The sequence below is a fragment of the Ochotona princeps genome, chromosome 3 (genome assembly GCF_030435755.1).
Source record: "Ochotona princeps isolate mOchPri1 chromosome 3, mOchPri1.hap1, whole genome shotgun sequence".
Taxonomy (NCBI): domain Eukaryota; kingdom Metazoa; phylum Chordata; class Mammalia; order Lagomorpha; family Ochotonidae; genus Ochotona; species Ochotona princeps.
In genome coordinates, this window is record NC_080834.1 from 118,127,050 (window position 1) to 118,147,635 (window position 20,586).

A 20,586-nucleotide genomic window follows, 5' to 3' on the forward strand; every position below is an offset into this window, starting at 1 on the left:
TTATAATCTACCAACATTGATATACACTAACCACCACAAAAAAAAAAAGAATGAAAAAACTGAATTTAAATAGGAGAGATTAACAATTCCATCTGGTAGTAGAGCTGTATTTTGAGGCAAGTTTCTCGTATGGAATGTCTTGTGCACTCTAACAGCATGATCCATAGCAAAGTATCCACTTTGTGATCTAGCATTCTCTCTCTTTCTCTCTGACACACACACACACACACACTACATTTGTGGATAATTTGTCTCTTGGGATTCTCAGGTTTCCTTTTCAGTCCTGTTCCATTTGTAAGAAATGTTGACTGAGATGCAGTAAATTGATCTCCTGGTCTCCAATGAGTAGTGAACATCTATCTGGAAAAAAGTTTCCTAGTGAAATTTGAATGTTCCATTGGCCCACTGAGGGTAAACGTGGATTGCTATGCCATAACCACAACATACACCAACTAGTAGCATCTGTCTCCATCGGTGGAGACAGGTGCTGATTCACCACATCTTCCTTTAGGTTGAAGTGGAAGTAGGGAAGTGGAGCAGAAAGTTACAGAAAGTGGAAGGAACTGGAGAGAGAGTGGAACTAACCTTACCTCTATCTTAGTAAACTTTTATCAATCCAGTTACAAAAGAGGCTTTTGGTTCCCTTATTTTCCGGAGTGGAATTCTGGTTTCTTATCACACAGACACACACAGACACACACAGAGACATGCACACACACTCACTCTTTCATTTTGCAGTAGTAATAGTATTAGTACTTGAGTTTTCTGTTGGGGCCCTGATGAGCTACATTATTCGTATTAAACGTACAAATAACAGGAATTCAGGAGCAGGCTCTCTTGGTACATAATAAAAATCAACTCAATGACAATCTTATCACAATTATATATTTTATGGGAACGATTTTTAATATTAATTTCTACCATTTTTCTTTCAAGGAAGCTTACAGGTTCGCTATCAGTTGAGCAAGGAAGACACCCACGTATTCACCATTGATACAGAGAACTTTGCTAATGGAAAGATGCATCACTTGAAGATAAACCGAGAGGGGAGGGAGCTTACCATGCAGGTAACTCACCTCCCTTATTCACAATCAGCCAACAGGCCTTGGCTGATCAGTCGAGGTTTTTTAAGCTTCTATCCAAAGCCAAATGAGGCAGATATAGCTAGATATAAACATAACTCATACATGGCCCAATCTTGGGAGAACTAGAGTATTGGTTGCCAAGATGTGTTTATTCCTCCCTCAGTCATCCAGAAAACCTACAACTTTGCTAGAAATATAAGTCCTTGGGCTGGTGGTGAGGCCTAGCGGCTAAGGTTCTCACCTTGAAAGTGCTGGGATCCCATATGGGTGCCGGTTCTAATCCCGGCAGCTCCACTTCCCATCCAGCTCCCTGCTTGTGGCCTAGGAAGGCAGTTGAGGACAGCCCAATGCTTTGGGACCCTGCACCCACATGGGAGACCAGGAAGAGGTTCCAGGTTCCTGGCATCAGATCAGCGCGCACCGGCCCGTTGCAGCTCACTTGGGGAGTGAAACATTGGATGGAAGATCTTCCTCTCTGTCTCTCCTCCTCTCTGTATATCCGGCTTTCCAATAATAATAAAATCTTAAAAAAAAAGAAGAAATATAAGTCCTTGGGCCTCACGTCAGATTAACTGAACCAGAAAAATATGGGAGAAGAGAAGAACATCAGGTGATTGTATTATCTGGTTAAACAGGTAACACCCAGGCTGGGTTGTGGTCATAAATACATGGATAAGGAGAAGTCACAATAGGTTTCAGCACGAGCAGTGGAAAAAGTGTGCCAAAGAGACAGGGAGCACTGGGGAGAGCACAGGTGTTGTATGGTCATCAATACTTGTGTTCTGATGTTAGGACTCAACTGGGTCTGAATGTGCACACATGGTACAAAATTGTGAGAAACCCCCATGTTCTCTGTATAAAGTACCAATACCAGGGCCCGGTGTGGTAGCGTAGCGACTGAAGTCCTCACCTTGCATGTACTAGGATCCCATATTGGCACCAGTTCTAATCCCTGTAGCCCCACCTTCCATCCAGCTCCTTGCTTGTGGCCTGGGAAAGCAGTCAAAGATGGCTCAAAGCCTTGGGACCCTGCATCAATGTGGGAGACCCGGAAGAGGTTCCTGGCTTTGGATTGGCTTAGCTCCAGGTATTGTGGCCTCTTAGGGAGTGAATCAGTGGACAGAAGATCTTTTTCTCTGTCTGTCCTTTTTGTGTATCTGATTTTCCAATAAAAAAATTAATAAATCTGAAAAAAAGGACCAGAAGTAGACAGTGGCAGGCCACATAGGAGACTAGACGGAGTTCACATCACCCGTGTATAGAATCCAGAACCCTCAGCAAGCCCTTCAGTCCACCCGGCCATCACCTCAGATTAGTTCTCATGTCCTCTGCTCTCTCCAGCTAACTGTGACAGCTCTGTCTTCATTCTCAGGGACTGACTTTCCTTTCAGAGGAGCATAGAAGGCCCCTCTCCAGAGCCACTCATGCATTTGCCTGCATCAATGTCTTTCCATGTTCTCTCCCTTCTCTTGGAGAACATGCAGAGTCCAGAGTCAGTTTCTGACTTCTGGCGATGGCCTGGCCAAATCCTAGCTGTGTGGCAACTTAGAAATAAGCCAGTGGATAAAGGAGCATTTTTTAATCACCTCCTACCCTGTGCTGTTTGTAAGGCAAATCAAATAAACCAATAAATATTAAAAAAAATGGAAAAACTGTTCAACCCATCTGGACAATAAGTAGCTGGACTCTATGCTTGGTATACGTTTGCAAGGAAAGAATCTTGATTGAATTTGAACTGTAATACTGCATCAAGGTGGAGGAATCCACCAGGGGGAGGGGCATGGGGAGGGGTGGGGGAATTCCCAGAGCCTATGAAACTGTCACATAATGCAAAAGAATTAATAAAAAAAAATGGCAAACAAAAACCTCCCAGAAGGGAAGTGTATTTATTTAAATTAATGCATGGTTTCATTTTCTCTCACATCGTAATTCCCAAATTTGTGGAAATATTTTTATATACTTCACTTCTAAAGTTCACTTTATCTTATTTTTTTTTTTTCATTTCATCTTATGGCACCGTTTCATAGGCTCTAGGATTCCCCCAACCCCTACCCATGCCCTTCCTCCATGGTGGATTACTCCACCTTGTTGCAGTATTGAAATTCAAATCCAGTCATGATTCTTTCATTGCAAGCATATACCATACATAGGGTCCAGCATCTTATTGTCCAGTAAATTCAATAGTTTCTTGCAGAGACCATCTCTGGTCTGAAAGCAGAGCTGTCAGAATATCATCCCGTTCAACAAAAAACCACCATGTAACATCAACAATTTACAACATTATGGAGTTAATTGACATGGTATTGAGTAACCTATATGCTAGAACATGCAAGTTCTTAACCACATCCTGTGACTACCTCATTGACATGTCAATTTTAGTTTATACACAACCAGCTGCTATACATCTTAAAATGGCTATAGGGTAGTATTCCGCTGTTTCGTGTCTATTTTCAGTTTTATATTTTGGAGTTTATAGTGTTGAATCATAGTTTTTACTGAACTTGGCAAATTTTAGTAAATCAAGATTTTTTTTCCCTCTCAGCTGCAGTGGAATAGTGCTTCTCAAAGCATCCATGCTCTTCTCTTGCAAACTCCGGTGTTCTTGCCAGCACTCCATCATTCCTGTCCTCTTGGTGGCCACAGAAGGCTCTCTACTCTGAAAACTTGGTTTATTTCTCACCTACTTGCAGGATGCCACTATCCTATTCTCCTGTTTGTGTGTATCGCTCACTCTTTTCTGTTGGCCTTCAATTTGTACCTGACAATGCACACTGGAGAACCTTAGAATTGCAAGATACCTCTGTTCTCTGTCTGTACTCACTCCTTGGCACATCTCATTCAGCATCAAATTATAAATGCCATATATAAGTACGCATGTGCATAGTGCATTATCTATCTATCTATCTATCTATCTATCTATCTATCTATCTATCTTGATGCAATTGTCCCAATGTACATCTTACCACATTCATCCAACAGACTCGGGATGTGAGCTGCTGTAATTCCTCCTTTGTGTCCTTTTTTCTTTTTTTTTTTTTTTTTTCCAATTGGGAACACAGATCTCCAGAGAGAAGAGATGTAGAGAGATCTTCTGTTCTCTGATTCACTCCCCAAATGACTTAACAACCCAGGCCAAGGCCATGCAAAATCAGGAGCTGGGAGCTTCTTCCAGGTCTCTCATGCAGATGCAGTGTCCCAAGGCCTTGAACCATAATTTACTGTTTTCCCTGGCCACAAGTAGGGAGCTGGAAAGGAAGTAGAGCAGCCAGGACATAAACTGGTGCCCATATGGGATACCAGAGTGTGCAAGGTGAGAATTTAGCAAATGAGCCATAATGCTGGGCTCCCTTGTCCTCCTTTTGAACTCAGAAAGGAGAACTTGGAGCATGCACCTGCAGTCAGGAGCATGAATTCTTGGAACTTGGTATGTTTTAAGGTTCAGATGCCCCCAACGTTTAATAGTGATAAAGGTGTATTTCAGTGTCCTTATATAAAATGCACTGATAGATTAGACAAGAATAAGCAAAAGCCAGCACAAAACAAAGGTGCAAAGAAAAAGGGATCAGAAAGTTTAAAAACAACCACATCATTCTTTTCTGGTGGCAGAGGGGATGGTGCTCTTAAAATTAAGAAAAGCATCGTTATACATTCATTCAACTGTGAATTCAATTTCCATCACTTTTGCTGTGAGATCCCAGACAAGATTCCATTATGAATTCTAGTCTACTTAAATTTCACTGTCTACAATTATATCTATCTAGTTAAATAACTATCATGTAGCTATATAAAAGTTTGAATTATGGAGGAAATGTTTGGTCTAGTGCTTAAAAGCTCCATGTTTCATAGGTCCTTTAAGTTCATTGCTCTGCTCTAGATCTTGATTCTAGCTGCCTGTCAGACACTGGGAGAAGTAATAACAGCTGAAGCGGTCAGATTCATATATGCATGGGACATATGGATTGAGCTTCACTTTAATCCTGGCCATGCAAGAGAACATGAGTAAAACTAGGATCAATAATTCTTGTAAACATTATATGAAGGAAACCAGCTAAAGAGTGAGGCATCCCTTCAAACACCTTATTTCATTCTCTTTCTGTTCCTCATTGTAATTAAGAGCAGGAAGGATCTCTGTGCATGCTAGGATGAGATTAACAAAGCTTCCCTAGGTTGGATTGTGAAATTCAGCTATCTCAAAAGTTTAAAGGGCTATGGTGCTTTGTCCCTAAACAACTAGTTGTGATTAAAGATGAAATAAACACTAGGTAATAACAGGTACAAACAAGACTAACAAAACATTGGCTCTCCCAGTGACTGCTTTGATAATTGCTTAATACATACTATAGATCAACATCCTATTTAATGTTTGCCTATTTAATGTTTGCCTTTGCCTGGCACATTGCTTAGTTTTTCAAACGCAGCAATTGAACAATAACTATTGTGCAGTTGCCATCACTCTTTGCTTGGACTGGAGTCATTCCCTATGGCATCTGTAGCCCAGGAAAGCCTCAAAGTTTCTTTGAGTCAGTCAACCTTTCAATCCATATCTCTAATTATATTTAGTCAAAATGTCTTTAATGGTTGGTCCCATTTCTTGTTTCTTCCATGAGTCATTTGTTAGATAAGGGGCAGCCAAGTTCCAACTAAGCAATATGGCAGGGGAGGCATGACTCAGGAAGTAGACATTCAGTCATTCCACATGTGACCTGTTAATGGGCACTTTTGTGATGTTCAAGGAACCATATGAAAATGGAACCTGGGCAGCTAAGACAGATGAGTGAGCTGAAGCCAGGGATCTCAGCTTAAACTCCAGGTTTAAGCATCCGATGATTCAATTTGTTGTATCGTGGGAGAAAATCATTTTCCATGTTAGTCCCTGCATTCTTCCTAGGCAACAGGGGGTAAAAGGGAGCTTTGCTGCTTGTGTGGGAAGGGTAGTTTTAAAGACAAGCAGGAGAAGGCAGGCAAGAGCTTCGCTGTGATTCAGGAAGAAAAACCCTCCTCTCAAGTCTTGGATTTCAATCAAGGATACCAAAGCCCTCATGTAGCCAGGGTGGAGATGTCACCAAAGACACCCTGGAGTTATGGTGAACTCTGATGTCACAGCACCAGGTGAAGGAGAAGCAATACTGGGTATTAAACCATTATTCTCTTAAACAATGTGGCCAATTTCCAGAGTAGACCCCCAGAAAACATACATGACTATGATAATAATGTTTATTCTCAAGGGTTTAGTGGAGAAATTGAGAGAGAGAGAGAGAGAGAGAGAGAGAGAGAGAGAGAGAAAATCAATATCATGCAGTACCTGAAATGCAATATCAGAAGCAGGACAGAGTCAAGAACATCAACTAAACTATTCAGGGCATCATAAAATCATTCAAGATACGATAGATGGGAAGGATTTATAGCAGTATGACATGTAGTAGATACTTACATGTGTGTTAAATGAACATACTAAACACTCAGAAATGAAGATAGTTTTAATCTACTAGTTTCTCAATTATCCATAGACACAACAAAATAAAGCAGACATGATATCATACAACAAAGAGACCACATGGCAATTCATTTGGCTTCTCATGACCTTAGCCACATTGTTAAGTTATTGGCTTCATTGTGTCACACTCCTACCCACAAACACACATACACACATACACACACACACACACACACACACACACACACACACACTCACATACCAGTCACATGCATTGTAAGGGAGGCTCAAATAGTGACCAAAAGATTGACCCCGCCATCCTGAACCCAGTAGCCACCTTGCGTATCTGCTTACCCAACATTGCCTTCAATCCCCTAGGTCATGGCCCCCTAGGGGCTGCTTGTCTAAGCTTAGAGACCTTCAAATCCAAAGAGTACACTCCACCGATCCCTTGAGGCATCCATCCCTGGTGTTCATCTAGTGCACCTGCCAGTCCCTGACCTTGTGCTCCCCACACCCCAATCCGAAGCCATAAATGATGCCTCTCCCCTTTGCTCTCTTTCTCCTCTCACTTTCTCCCTGCCCCATGGCTCTGTCCCCCATGAAAATAAAGACCTCTCGTGTGCTTCACTGATTGTGTCCGGTGTCTTGGATTTGTGGGAAAATGCTAACACAAATATCAGTCATTGCCTAGTAAAATTGTTATAATATTCAAGGGAGGAGTATGTTTGGACAGATGTATTTGCATTTTGTCTTACACACCATCAAATGTTGAATACTTGATGCACATTACCACAAGGTAGCAAGCATATAGTCTTGCACCACAGGACACCACTATTGGCCCTTTCCTAGGGTAAATAAAGTTTAATCAGAAGAGAAGAGTGCAGAGGGAAAGGGGGTAGGGAACAGTGGTAAATTAGTCCTGGAACTGTGGCTCCATGGACATGGTCAGATTAGGCAGACAGCCTCTTTCTCCTAAGCTAACCTCATGTGTACTTCATCAATTTAATGGAAAATGGAGTTAAACAACATATGTATTTATGTGCTACAAATGCACATATGAATCTCTCCCTAACACGTGGTTTCTGTGAATTAAAGACACTTTCCCCCCACCACAGGGCAATGAGAAGCTTTTCCAGAAATAGGGTCACATGGATACTCAGAACATAGTCTAAAGGAAATAGATTTGATTAGACTGAAAGCTGTGGCTGTGCTGGAGCCAGATCCCCGGATAAGGGGATGGGGCTGGAATAATCAGTGAGCAAGGTGGAAGGGACGGATGCCTGAAGGATGATCCTAAAAATTCAGTCCTGTACACTTCAGTGGTGACTTTTAGTCACTCCGGAAGGTTTGGTTCTCAGCTACATGATTGGTAATAACTGTGTAGCTGGCTTCTCTTCCCTACAACCCATCTTGTCATCTGTCTTTCACCACCTGTATGGTACCCTAGCCTGGACCCGAATGAGAACACAGAACGTGGAGAAGACTAGAATAGGGATGGATGCTCAAGAGAACAAGAAGAGACAGGAAATGAGTGCCTGCTTTCTGTGTAAAACTAATCCTGCATGGCTAATCCCTGAGCAGATTTCCTTTGTTTGCTTGTTTTCAGCAAAGAATTTGCAAGGACATCTCAGTGGGAAGAAAAGTACCTCTCAAAAAGCTGCGTAAAATGTCTCAGAGTGAAGGCTTCTGTGAAACCAAGTATTTCACAAAGAAGAAAATTTTCTGTGTATTGTGAAAGAATTAGTGAGGCATTTCTAACCTCTCCTGAGAGAAAATCCTAGACAGGGGTCTGCTCTATGTGCTCTGAATGTAATTTTGTTGTTCTTTTTTTCCAGCTATTTATGGATTGGAATCTTTAAATGCCCTTCACCTGCAGATCTCCACTGATGGCTCTTTGTTCTGTGTTCTGGCAGGTGGACCAGCTCAGCTGTAACTTCTCCCTGGAAACCAAGCTTAGGTGGGCCAGGTCCTTGACCCTGGGCAAAGTCACAGGTCAGCTGTTTCAGTGCACACCTCTGGAGTGGGATCTGTTAGCATAAACAAGTGAATACACACATTGTCAACCTGACCACTAAAATCTGGAGCCTTAAGCCCATCCAAGATCTGACATTCAAATTGCTGTAACAAAAAATGCTGAGATGCGTATGTGATAAGGATGGGGACTGGAATTTATGTCATTTTATATTGCTTGAAAGAAGTACATTCATGAAGTCATTTAGTAAAATCATAAATATTCACTTAATTTTAAAATACATTTATTATTTAAATTTTGCTTAATTTTTACTTTATATAAACATAGGGAAGGAAATCAAAATTTGCAGAATGATTAATTGGCTCAAGCACATTTTAATCAGAGTGATTAGAATTTGCCATTGTTTTACTGTTTTTATTTTGACTGAAAATGTGATGTTTTAATTTCTACATGACATCCTTTTTGTCTTTTTCAAGAACTAAATTTTTTACTGATAAATTGCACATTTTCAGACTTAAGTTCTTTTTTTAACTTTTATGATAAAGTTATTTTGTGTTATGCTTAGATATTTTTATTAATATAGTTATTACTGTTTTGCCTTTCCTAGCACCTGCCCATTTATTTCTCATTGCTTTCCTTTCAATCTTTCTCTTTTTTTGAATCCTTATTTATGGCTTTGTAAAGAATATATAGCTAGATTTTTATTTTATACTTAATCTGGCCATTTCTGTTTTAGAAATAAAAGGTATATGTCCTTTTCCTTTGGTAGTTTATGTGTACAGCTTGGTTTGTTTTTTGTTGTTGTTTGTCTTATTTTTATTGCTCCAAGTTTTTGTGCGATTTGCAGTAAGTTCTTTGTTCTTAGTCACAGAATAATGCAGAAAATATTATCCTGTTACTGTTTTAGCAGGGAAGAATATATAACAAGAATTTTGTTGGTTATCAAATGCTTGCACTGATCATGATGTGGGATCTTGCTAGGGCTCTTTGGGCTGCATCCTCAAGTCTTTACAAGCAAATCAGTTGGCCATCTGATAAGTTATCCCCCGCTAAGGGTGGGCAACAGCTCCCAAAGCATGGCTCCTTGTTCTCCCCAAAATGGGGAGATCTCTAAGGGCTGCCACCTTGTTCACCCAAGAGGGGGAGAAGGTCTCTGAGTACTGCTACCCTGTTCTCCCAAGAGGTGGGTAGGTCTTTGAGGGCTGCCACTCTGTTCTCCCAGGAGGGGGAGAAGGTCTGTGAGGGTTACAGAGCGCGAGTCATGCGATTCTGCTTAATTGTAAGTAAGTTGGATAGGCAGGGCCCTAACTCTTCTATCATTAAACCTTGTGATTCCTGGAGGACGTGTAATTCCCACAACAGAACATGAACCTTGAAAACTACTGCAATAGGACTGAGAAAATATTAACTTCAGTTTCTCACATGACATCTGAATGAACTAATAAAGCAGTGTTGATGTCTGTGTTGTGTTTTGTTTATTTCCCATTCCATCGCCTCCCTGATTAACAATAATAATTTCTGTAAAAACTGCTAAATTTTATGAACACATACACATGTTTGTTTTTCTGTTTCATTCTAATGTCTTGGGTTTTTCAATTTTCTACCGGATTAAGGAAACTTTCATAAGCTCTATATGAGAATGAAATGCTTGTCATTTCACTTTGACTTTTGGAGGTTAATATAGATAGACATACAACTCAGTATTGAAGGGTGCTTGTTCTCATGAAGTTGAGAAATCATGCAGTGTTGTAATGGGGCATGTTGGCACTGACTCGGTGAAGCAATTATACACAGCCCTCTCTCCCCAGCTCTGCATGCAGTGGTGTGGTGAGAGCAGCTTTCAGTTTTCCAGATAGAGAGCTCACAGCTTGGAAATCTGAAATACTACTGCTGAGGGGCCGATTTTAAATTTTACTCAGTGCATCCTTGAGTTATATAGTCTGGGTTCAGTAGTTGTGATTGAATGATGTGCTAGCAGTCTGCCCTGATTCTGGAGGTGCTCAGATGAACTTCACCACCTTTACTGGCCAGCTACTTTTGAAGACTGTCTCATTTATTTTCTTCTTCTTCTTCTTCTTCTTCTTCTTCTTCTTCTTCTTCTTCTTCTTCTTCTTCTTCTTATTGTGGTATTACACAGCTTTCTGTCATGAATCTGGCTCTAGCTTTCTGGTGCACAAGGATTTTTGAAAAATCTTATTGGATGTGCTCATGTTTATCCATTTCTTTTTTTTTTTTTTTAAGATTTTATTATTATTGGAAAGCCGGATATACAAAGAGGAGGAGAGACAGAGGGGAAGATCTTCCGTCCGATGTTTCACTCCCCAAGTGAGCCACAACGGGCCGGTGCGTGCCGATCCGAAGCCGGGAACCTGGAACCTCTTCCAGGTCTCCCACGCTGGTGCGGGGTCCCTAAGCTTTGGGCCGTCCTGAACTGCCTTCCCAGGCCACAAGCAGGGAACTGGATGGGAAGTGGAGCTGCCGGGATTAGAACCGGTGCCCATATAGGATCCCCGGCGTGTTCAAGGCGAGGACTTTAGCCGCTAGGCCATGCCGCCAGGCCCATGTTTATCCATTTCTTAGTTGCTACATATATTTATGTAGCTGGTTCACATACGTTATCCATACGGATCATGTTCATTTATTATCAAATAGTCTCAGCCTATCAATTGTTATGCCTGATTTCATTTCTCTATTCACTTTTTTTTTTTAGTATTGTCACTTAAACATGACTTTTACTGCTTTTTTAAAAATGCATCGTGCAATTCTGTGTAGTCTGCCCCCCCACTTTCCCAATTTTTAATGTGAATTACATGCATGTTAGACTTTCTAACTCTATTTCTATATTGCTTATTTCTTGTCAAAAGATTTACTTCTTTGTTTGAAAGATAGGGTGACGAGGTATCTTCTACTCCTGGGTTACTTCTCCAAAGGCCTCGAAAGCCAGGGACAGGACAGGCTGGAGCCTTGTTGTGAACTCTGTGCTGTCTCCCACATAGATGGCAGGAGACCAAGTATTTAGGCGACCACTACACCCTTCCCAGGTACATTAGGAAGAAGCTGGATCAGAAGCAGGGAAGTGTGGATCTGAACAAGCACTCTGAACTGGGATGTCCATGTCACAAGCAGAGACTTAACATGCTACACTATAAATGCCAACCCTGCTTACATGTATTTTACTGGACCGCAAAACCTAATATTCTGGGCAAATCAACTGTTTTAATCTACAAATGCAGTCACCTCACTTAGGCCAAATCCCATTTACTTTATTTCAGAGAATAATTTTTCATTTATTTTGGTTTTATTAACCTAGTTGCCTAGGAAAGAATTTCTAGAGTGGAAAAATTTACCTTTGAAAAGTCAAACTGTTCCCTGTGTATGTGTTTCTTTATGATTTTTAACACTTAATGCATATCATTGGCATTTGTGTGTATGGACAATTTTAATGGGGATATTATATTCATATATGCACACATACATTTACATGCACATGAGTGAGTGTATGCACATGCTAAAGAACATGCTTGTGTGCAAGTTGGTACACATGAACCCATACCTGTTTGTACGCTTCTCTATGATTGTGGATACATTCATGTCCACACATGTGCAGGCATGTGAATATCACAGGCAGACTGTGATTGTCCATTTGGTTATTCACTCCCCAAATGCCTATGACCACTAGTGCTATTGAGCTGGATCAGAAATGGGGCATCCAAAATTTGAATCGGTGCTGTTATGGGATGCTGACTGAGAGCATGGCCCACTGTCATGGTTCTGGCTCCTTTAATATATATTATTTATAAAACATATGATGAAATCACATATCTGTCCAATTATACATTACGCAACAGCAGTCTTGGAGGCAATGCATAACTTACCACAAATGAGCCAACTTTCAATATCAACATGTAATTCATGTAATAATGCCGGGCTTGTCTTCCAGAGATTGGCTTGTACTTACACGGATAGTAGAAGTGTACTTGTCTACCCCAGATCAGTTTTGTACCCATTCTGTTTCCAAACAGAATTCAAGCTTTGTGTAAGTTTTCATGCCCTCCTTGGAAGGGTGTGCCAAACCACAATCCCTGATGAAATCCTCTCTAAAAGGAGATGTGCACATTGGACACCACCAGAACTGCCTGCCACACAGTGTATTGGAGACGTCTCACTATGTGGACACTGATTCATAAAGCATATGCGGAATAGAGATCATGATAGATGCCATTCAAACTTACATCACTGCTAAGGTTGCATTATACACAGTTTATTTAGCTTCAGGTGTCAAAATAACGAAAAAAATGATGAAGAGGGATGCTCTTGTGCATGTGAGGCACAAGAGGAAGAGCTAGCAATAAAAATATTAATCAACCTCTAATCATAATCCCACCTTCCTCATGAAAGGGAGTTCTGGAATGAAGGTTGTAGTGTGAATGTAAAAATAAATAAATTTCTTATTGATAAATTATCAGAATGATAAATGAAACAACACATACACACAGAGAAAATTTTAAATTTATTTTGGTGCAAAAAATGTAGGTGCATGCATGTTTGTTCTTATAACATGCACTTACATAAGTCTTAAAATTATTAATTTGTCTTAAAAGTCACAGTTACAGCGGGAAATGTGCGATGAGAAAGAGAGAGATTCATGCTTGACTCAGTCCCTGGTTGTCTGTGACATCCAGCGATGGGGTGCTGGATGAGTCTGAATCCAGGAGCCAGCAGCTTCATCCAGGTCTTCCACAAGTTGACTGGAGCCCACATATTTGGAACATTTTCCCCTCCTTTTATCAGGCCTTCTTCATGGATGCTGAAGAGTAGCTGGAACAAGAATTGATGTCTATATGGAATACATATATTGCTAGTAGCAGCTTAACACAGTATGCCACAAAATCAGCTCTCCTTTTTATGTAAACTTTCTAAAGCAACATTAAAGCATCCTATTTTCAAGATATATTTGTTTCATTGGGAGTCCATCTTTGATTCGGAGGTAGAGATGCATGCAGTATGTATCTTCACATGTGGATATGATCATCTCTATTATACAGTTACTGTACATCCCCATTAAGTGAAAAACTATAAGACAAAATAAGCAACAGGAAGAGAAATGGAAAGTCTACACACCATGAAGTTAAACAACATGCTACTGAATGACCAATGTGTCGCTAAAGAAATGAAAAGGGAAAAAATAATAATAAAAAAAACCTTCTTGAAAAATGATGCCTCTGTATGATCTATGATTCTTTAGGAATTTAATAAAGTAAACTATTTTGAATAAATGAAAATCAAAACAAACTAACAAAACCCATGAAATGTAGCAAAACCGATATGGAAAGGAATATTGATATTTCATTTTGAAAGGAGGTTGCCTTATAAAGTTTTGAATGGTTCCTGTACATTCTATTTTTAAAGATGTCTGAAAGATTAATTTCTTTTTTAGTTCATTTCCATGAACTTTCTAAATTGCATCTATGTGTAATCAAACAGTAGTAATTAAATGCATTGATCATGATACAGTAGAAGATGTTAAATTTTCATTTGTTGACTCAATTTTCAATTGCTTACAAAATAGTCACTCTGCATACCGGACCCTTTGTGGACATTGATAAAGATTTGAAAATGACAGGCTTCCTGATAATTAGAGTGATGCTTATTATTGTGGTGGAATAAATGCTAGAAGAATAAGGAATCAGAACTGTGGACATTATTAACTCAACCCAGATTCTCCTTAATCCTGCAACATCAACTTGACATTCCAGTGCCTTACATATGATGTACAATGACCTCCCTCTGCTGTCAGATCCATTGCCTGAATCATGACTAACCCGCTGTCTTCTTCCGAAATGACCAATCACTCTTGGAGTTGGGGGACATCTCTATTTACTAGGCACTGCAAGTCGACCATCAAACTTGGAACTTTAGTTGTCATAGGTGGATGCTAGATCTGTCTTTTGCACAACAGAAACATGGCTTATACAGGTATTCAAGGGATAGAAAGCCCTTTTACATATTTAGGGAAGAACAACTGATTGGTAGCACATGTCAACTAAATGAGAGAGAGAGAGAGTTCAGCTGCTAAGCCAGGCCAAGGAGGAAAATTTTCTTTATAGCTAATCAGCAATAAGTGTCTATAGAATGATGTGAAGCATGATATCACAAGGGGAGAATAGGATGTTAGGGACTAAGAGACCTGTGTTTGAGACCTGGAATGACCGTTGGCAAGTGAGTTTGCTTTTGACTATTCTTTTTCATTCTGCATCTTGTTTTATCCTAAACAGAAATTGGGCATACTTTATTTATCCTCTCTTATCATGCCAGATGCAGTGTGTTCATACTAACTCAGAACCAAGAAGAATAGGGGAGTGTTAAGCATTTTTGTAATTTTAGATACGTTTCAAACAGGACATGCACCTAGTTTGTAAAGAGTCCTCTGACTGTTTTTGTATTTCAGAGAGTCTTGTCCTGGATTCTGAAGTCGCTAAAGCAAACAGCTTGGGTTTCCTCGGATGCCTGTCTTCAGTCCAGTATAACCACATAGCACCATTGAAGGCAGCCCTGCGTCACGCCACCACTGCACCTGTGACCATCCAAGGGACCTTGGCGGAAGCCAGCTGTGGCTCCATGGTGGATTCCACTGCCAATGCAGTGACCACTGATCATTCTTCATCAGGTATTTTCCAGGGAATGTATCAGGGGAATACCCCTATTAAATCTACTTTTGGCATCTTTAGGGAGTTTCTAGTTTGAAAAGTTGGCTAAGACTACTAAATCACTTGTTTATACCTGATTTAAAATCATGACTGCCTTCTGAAAAAAAGAAACAAAACAGAATTTCATAGCCTCACCCTTCATAATTATTTTTTGCTTTACTACTACTTAAATACCTTTTATTTATGATTTCGTCATCACCATCTGTGTGTGTCATGGGAGTATCTGGGAATTGTTTTAATCATGTATGTTGAAGTGCCAGTTATGCAGACAGCTGTCTTTCATAGAAGAGTTTGCCAATAGCTTCCAAGGAAAGTGTCACTCTGAGACACCTGAGCAGGTGTGGGGTTTGTCAGAGGCAGGAGGAAAGGGAGAAAAGTGTGACTCAGTTTGTATGGGAAGCAATAGATGAGTCAGAGTTGGAAAATCTGAACAAGTTTAGACTGGATAATTTAAATATTTTGGGCAAAGGCTCCGACTGTGAGGATAGTTTTCAGTTGTCCAATATTTAGTTCTGGAATTTGGGGTAGCAAAGGAAACATTAGCTTGGCAGGTTTAGTTTAAATAATAGAATTGTTTGAATATAGCCTTTGGATTGCATAAGCAGTGGATTAGCATATTATGCCACCATGTCAGCCCCATCAATACATACAATTGATCTGATGTTCAATCTTATCAGAAATACTGACACGTAGCAAGGCATTTTTCAAGTAGTAGTGCTGAGGAGAGTCTAAAGATTCAGGTTATTCTTTTCATGCTCTGCCCTGCTCTTACTTTCCTGACACACACTAAGGACAATGAAGGTGGATGTTGAAAGACTGTTGTTGTGAACGAATTTGTCAGAAGTGGTATTTAGAGCCATTCCTGTTAGGAGGAGGGAACTCAAAACCACAATGTGGCTCTCCAGACAATATGGTACAGACAACACAGACAATATGGACATATGGGAAGACTACTCAAACGAGTGTATCACTTCCCTTTGGGTCACTCTGCAGTAGGTCTTCCTCAAAATGGTTAAAGGGCATGGAATTCTTTACAAGTTTGTACTTATGCCATCGGTACTTTGATCACATCAGATGCAAGTCATTTATTTTCAGCTTTGGTAAATATAATTAAAATGAATAAACAGAGAACATGCATGCTAACATAATTATCTAAATATTCTAAGGTAAAGATCTGGGCTAAATCTTGGCTATCTTGAATTTTAATGTAAAAAGTTCTTTATAAACTAAAAGTGCTGAAGTCAATAAAAGAGCATGATCTGAATCCTAGAGCAATTGTGACCAAGAAAAAAGATTGCGTTGTGCTATTCCCAATAGTCTCCCATCCCATTGTCTTCCTAGAGATAGTGAAGTAGAATACAATTATCTTGAACATGGCACTTGAAAATCTTCGTACGTTAACGTCCAGGAATGAACTGCAGAACTTTGGACAAGTTACTAACAGGTCTCTAACAAGTTTCCTCATCTGTAAGAACAGAAAATAATGATCAAGCTATCATTTCCTGAAGACTAAATTCTACAGTAATAATATAGTGAATCTTTTTTTAAATATTTATTTATTTTTATTACAAAGTCAGATATACAGAGAGGAAAGACAGAGAGAAAGATCTTCCGTCTGATGATTCACTCCCCAAGTGAGTCGCAACAGCCGGTGCTGCGCCGATCCGAAGCCGGGAACCTGGAACCTCTTCCGGGTCTCCCACGCTGGTGCAGGGTCCCAATGCATTGGGCCGTCCTTGACTGCCTTCCCAGGCCACAAGCAGGGAGCTGGATGGAAAGTGGAGCTGCCGGGATTAGAACTGGCGCCCATGTGGGATCCTGGTGCATTCAAGGTGAGGACTTTAGCCGCTAGGCCATGCCGCCGGGCCCATCCCATATAGGGAATCTTTGAAATTACATTTATATATATACACCTACACATAGATATCATTATCTGCTTTTACTAATTTAAACTGCTACACTTTGCATTTTCAAAATATATCAGGAAGCAATTATTGTGGAAAAAAAATGTAGTTAAGCCATTGCTTGGAAAGCCTACATCTCATATCAGAGGAACAACTTGTGTTCTGGCTGTTCTGCTTCCAGTGCAGCTTCCTTTTAATACAGCCTGGGGGACAACACGTGATGGAGAGAGTGCTTGGTAGCCTGCTACCCGTATGTGTGTGCCAGTGTCCTAGTTTTAGTCTGAACCAGCCTTGGTTGTTGCTGGTGTTTTGAGAGTGAAGCAGTAGATTCAAGATCATTGCTCCTACATTGCTCCTCATTTCAAGTAGAGGAAAATAACTAAATGTTTAGAGAAAGATCTTGCTCAACATCATCAGATCAGCACAAGAAGCAATCAGGATTCAGAGCCAGATCTGGGTGCCTTTAGGCTAAATGCTTCCATTTCCTGTACCACATGTGGTAATGTGCATGAAAGAGAGCAGTGCCCTCTGAGTTAATGCACCTGCAGTGTAATCTCTGTTTCAGAATGGTGACTCCTAGGGATGTTGTTTCTCCAGCACGAGCGTTGCTCCTTTTGTGGCATAAGTGCTGGAGCTAAGGAGCCATACACAGGAACCATTCAGGAATAGAAAGAGCACCGTAGAGTAGAGGGTGCTATACAGACAAGGCTATACCACTTTTCTCAACAACTTTTCTCATAAGCTACATAGAATCTATCAGGCTTTGGATCCATGGGATGTAGCAATGCATAACTCTTCCTGTCTGTCTTTGTTTTGGTTCTCTCCAAGGTGTCAACACCAGTATTTGAAAGCATCAGGTGTAATTGACAGGTGTGTCACCCCTTCCTGGTCCGTGCCACTGAGGAGTGGATTTTGACATCTCTTTCTTTTGTAGATCCTTTTGAGAAGGCAGATGAGCGGGAACCACTCACTAGTGCAGTTCGAAGTGTTTCAGCCATCTTCGGAGGTAAAGCATTCAGTGTCGTCAAAAGCAGAGTAAAGAAACAATACTCCAATGTGGGGGATGTTATCCAAAGCCTGCCCGCATTAGGAACCCAACCTGGTCTACAGCACTGTGAGCCTTTATCTGACACTCTCCTGTGCCGAGGTCACAGGCATCTGCTCTCCACAGCCTGCCATGCTCCATGGGGCACACTTCCTGTGGTTCATCAGGCAGACGCTTACCAAGTCAATAGCAGGAGTATTCATCTACAGAGAAACAGTCTGTGTCCTGTTCATCTCATCCAGTTGTCACTTTTCCTAGAGCACAAACAAAGCAGGCCAATAGAGCTACATACGGAAATGAAGCTATGTTGGAGCAGAAAGATGGGGAAACTGCACTGTCATCAAGTTTGCCCCACCAAGTGATTTTGGTTTGATCTACTCAGCAGGTAGACACACAACCGCAGTTTCCAGTCTAGCCGCATATGTAATTATAGGTGTAGATGTCTGCTCTACTGTGTACACAGCTCCAGCCCTCTACCATGCTTTTGCTTTAGCTGTCTGTTGCCTTCCCCATTTCTGGTTCTCCCTGAACTCAGCTGCTGTCTCTAAGTAACTTCATTTTGCCTTCAGGCTCTTGCAACTTAAAAATAACTAACTCATGCTCTTTGTTGACTGTAAGATACTTTTGTTGACTGTAGGATCCATGTTGGAAATGGAGACATTAATTCCATTCCCATATAAGAACAATAACACTCTCAGGTGCTCAGATCCATGCCTACTGGCAGCCTCAATGAATGGACCCACACGACGTAAAGTCTTGAATGTTGACAGTCATCATTTATTTGATTTCCATGTAATGAATAAGATCAGACCATATGCTATGTATAGGTGTAAGACAATGAAAGACCCAGCCACAGTCCTCCTGGGATCCATAGTCTGGCTGTGGAGATTAGTGATCAACAGACAACAACAAGTAGAGATTTGACTGTGAAGACACAAAGTTCTACCCTGATAGTAGAACAACAATTAGCAATAACCATAACCCTTTCATTACAGATAATTCTCAAACACACAAACCACATTTCTGATTCAGAGAGGAGAGTCTGATCTTATTTTTGCTGGGCATAAGTCAGTGTGTGTAACATAAATATATCCCTATCTCTCAGAGTTTCTCATTTGACAAAGTGGAGAAAAGAATTGTGACTGCTCATTTTTTTGCCACACATTGAACTGACCAGTTAAGTCTTCTTCTGATCAGGAAAGCTACTTCAGCCACAAAGGAAAATTTCCAGAAGTATGTGCAGCCATCATCTCTGACTATCCCAGGCATTGAAGAAGCAGAAAATGGTTGCCTGTTTCATCCCCTAAACTTAAACCTAACTCATGAGTGTCACTTAGATGCACCCATTTTATTTAGACATGTGTTATCTTGGATGGTGTAACTCTACCTTGCCCTGCAAGGATTGGAGAACATGTGATATAATGACTTTTAAATATGTATTTAATGTATAAAGACACTTTTACACTATATAAGTATGTAGTATTTAAGTGTGGGAATATATTATGAAAAAATAAATATAGTTATATTCTAAAATGTGACATAGCCTTAATCACACCCCCAGCTTTTAAATAAAAACTGTGGAAAACATTCAACTAAAACATTTAATTCTTTAATGACTATGATTTTGCACATTGTGTTGCAAGGCATACAAAGACATCTTCCGAAAGTGGACAATTTTTATCAATATTTATATGACTTCGGAAGTAAAATAAAGCACCAGTATCTATCTTTCTTAAAATTAAAATTATGATTGATAACCATAAATATCTTCAAATGTTCTAATTCTGAGAAGTCTGTATTTAAGTTGAAACCCTTTATCCTACTGCCACATGCACTAGCCTTTCATGTCCGAAGAGCCTCGATGGAAGAGGTAGGGATATGATCTCTGGTTTAGTGGGGACAAGTTACAAAATAGAGCGAACAAAATCATGGAGCGTAGAAAGGGAATATATGATGGAACTGAACTGAAGCATAACACATCCAGGACTTTTCCCTCTGTGAGTGAGCCTGTGAGTAGCAGGTGTATTCCAGTGTTGGAACACCTTGTTGTTTTAGTAAAACTTTCATTGTTAATGATGTACTTAAGGTACACAAACGTAGCTGTAAATATATGCAAGTAGTATATATTTGGGCGAAAGATATTTAAATATTGTTCTTTAGGATGATAAATATCTTCACATATTCCATTGGTAACAGATAAAAATATGTCAATTACAAACGATGCCACCATGTTTTTCAAAACAGATTTTTTTAAAAAGTTAAATGTCTTGCTCTTGCAATTGCCTACTTGCAATATTGAATTCTTGGTCAATTAAGTAAGGCCATATATGTTTTTATTGTTTAAACATCAGATGCTTTCCTGTATTGAAGGCTGAAGGTCCTGCAGCAGGTCTATTTATGTAACTTTGCTTTGCATTGCTCTCCCAGTGCGCCGTG

The 20,586-nt window shown here is 40.2% G+C and overlaps 1 protein-coding gene across 1 annotated transcript in view; it reads left to right on the forward strand.

Moving 5' to 3' along the window:
* The window catches only part of LOC131479844 (contactin-associated protein-like 5), a 556,228-nt gene that overhangs the window by 535,372 nt on the left and 270 nt on the right, over positions 1–20,586 (forward strand). Inside the window, exons 20-23 of the mRNA XM_058661311.1 lie at positions 937–1,067; positions 8,436–8,514; positions 14,943–15,161; positions 18,040–18,111. Of these exons, the coding sequence (XP_058517294.1) occupies positions 937–1,067; positions 8,436–8,514; positions 14,943–15,161; positions 18,040–18,111 (501 nt within the window). The remainder of the gene's footprint in view (positions 1–936; positions 1,068–8,435; positions 8,515–14,942; positions 15,162–18,039; positions 18,112–20,586) is intronic.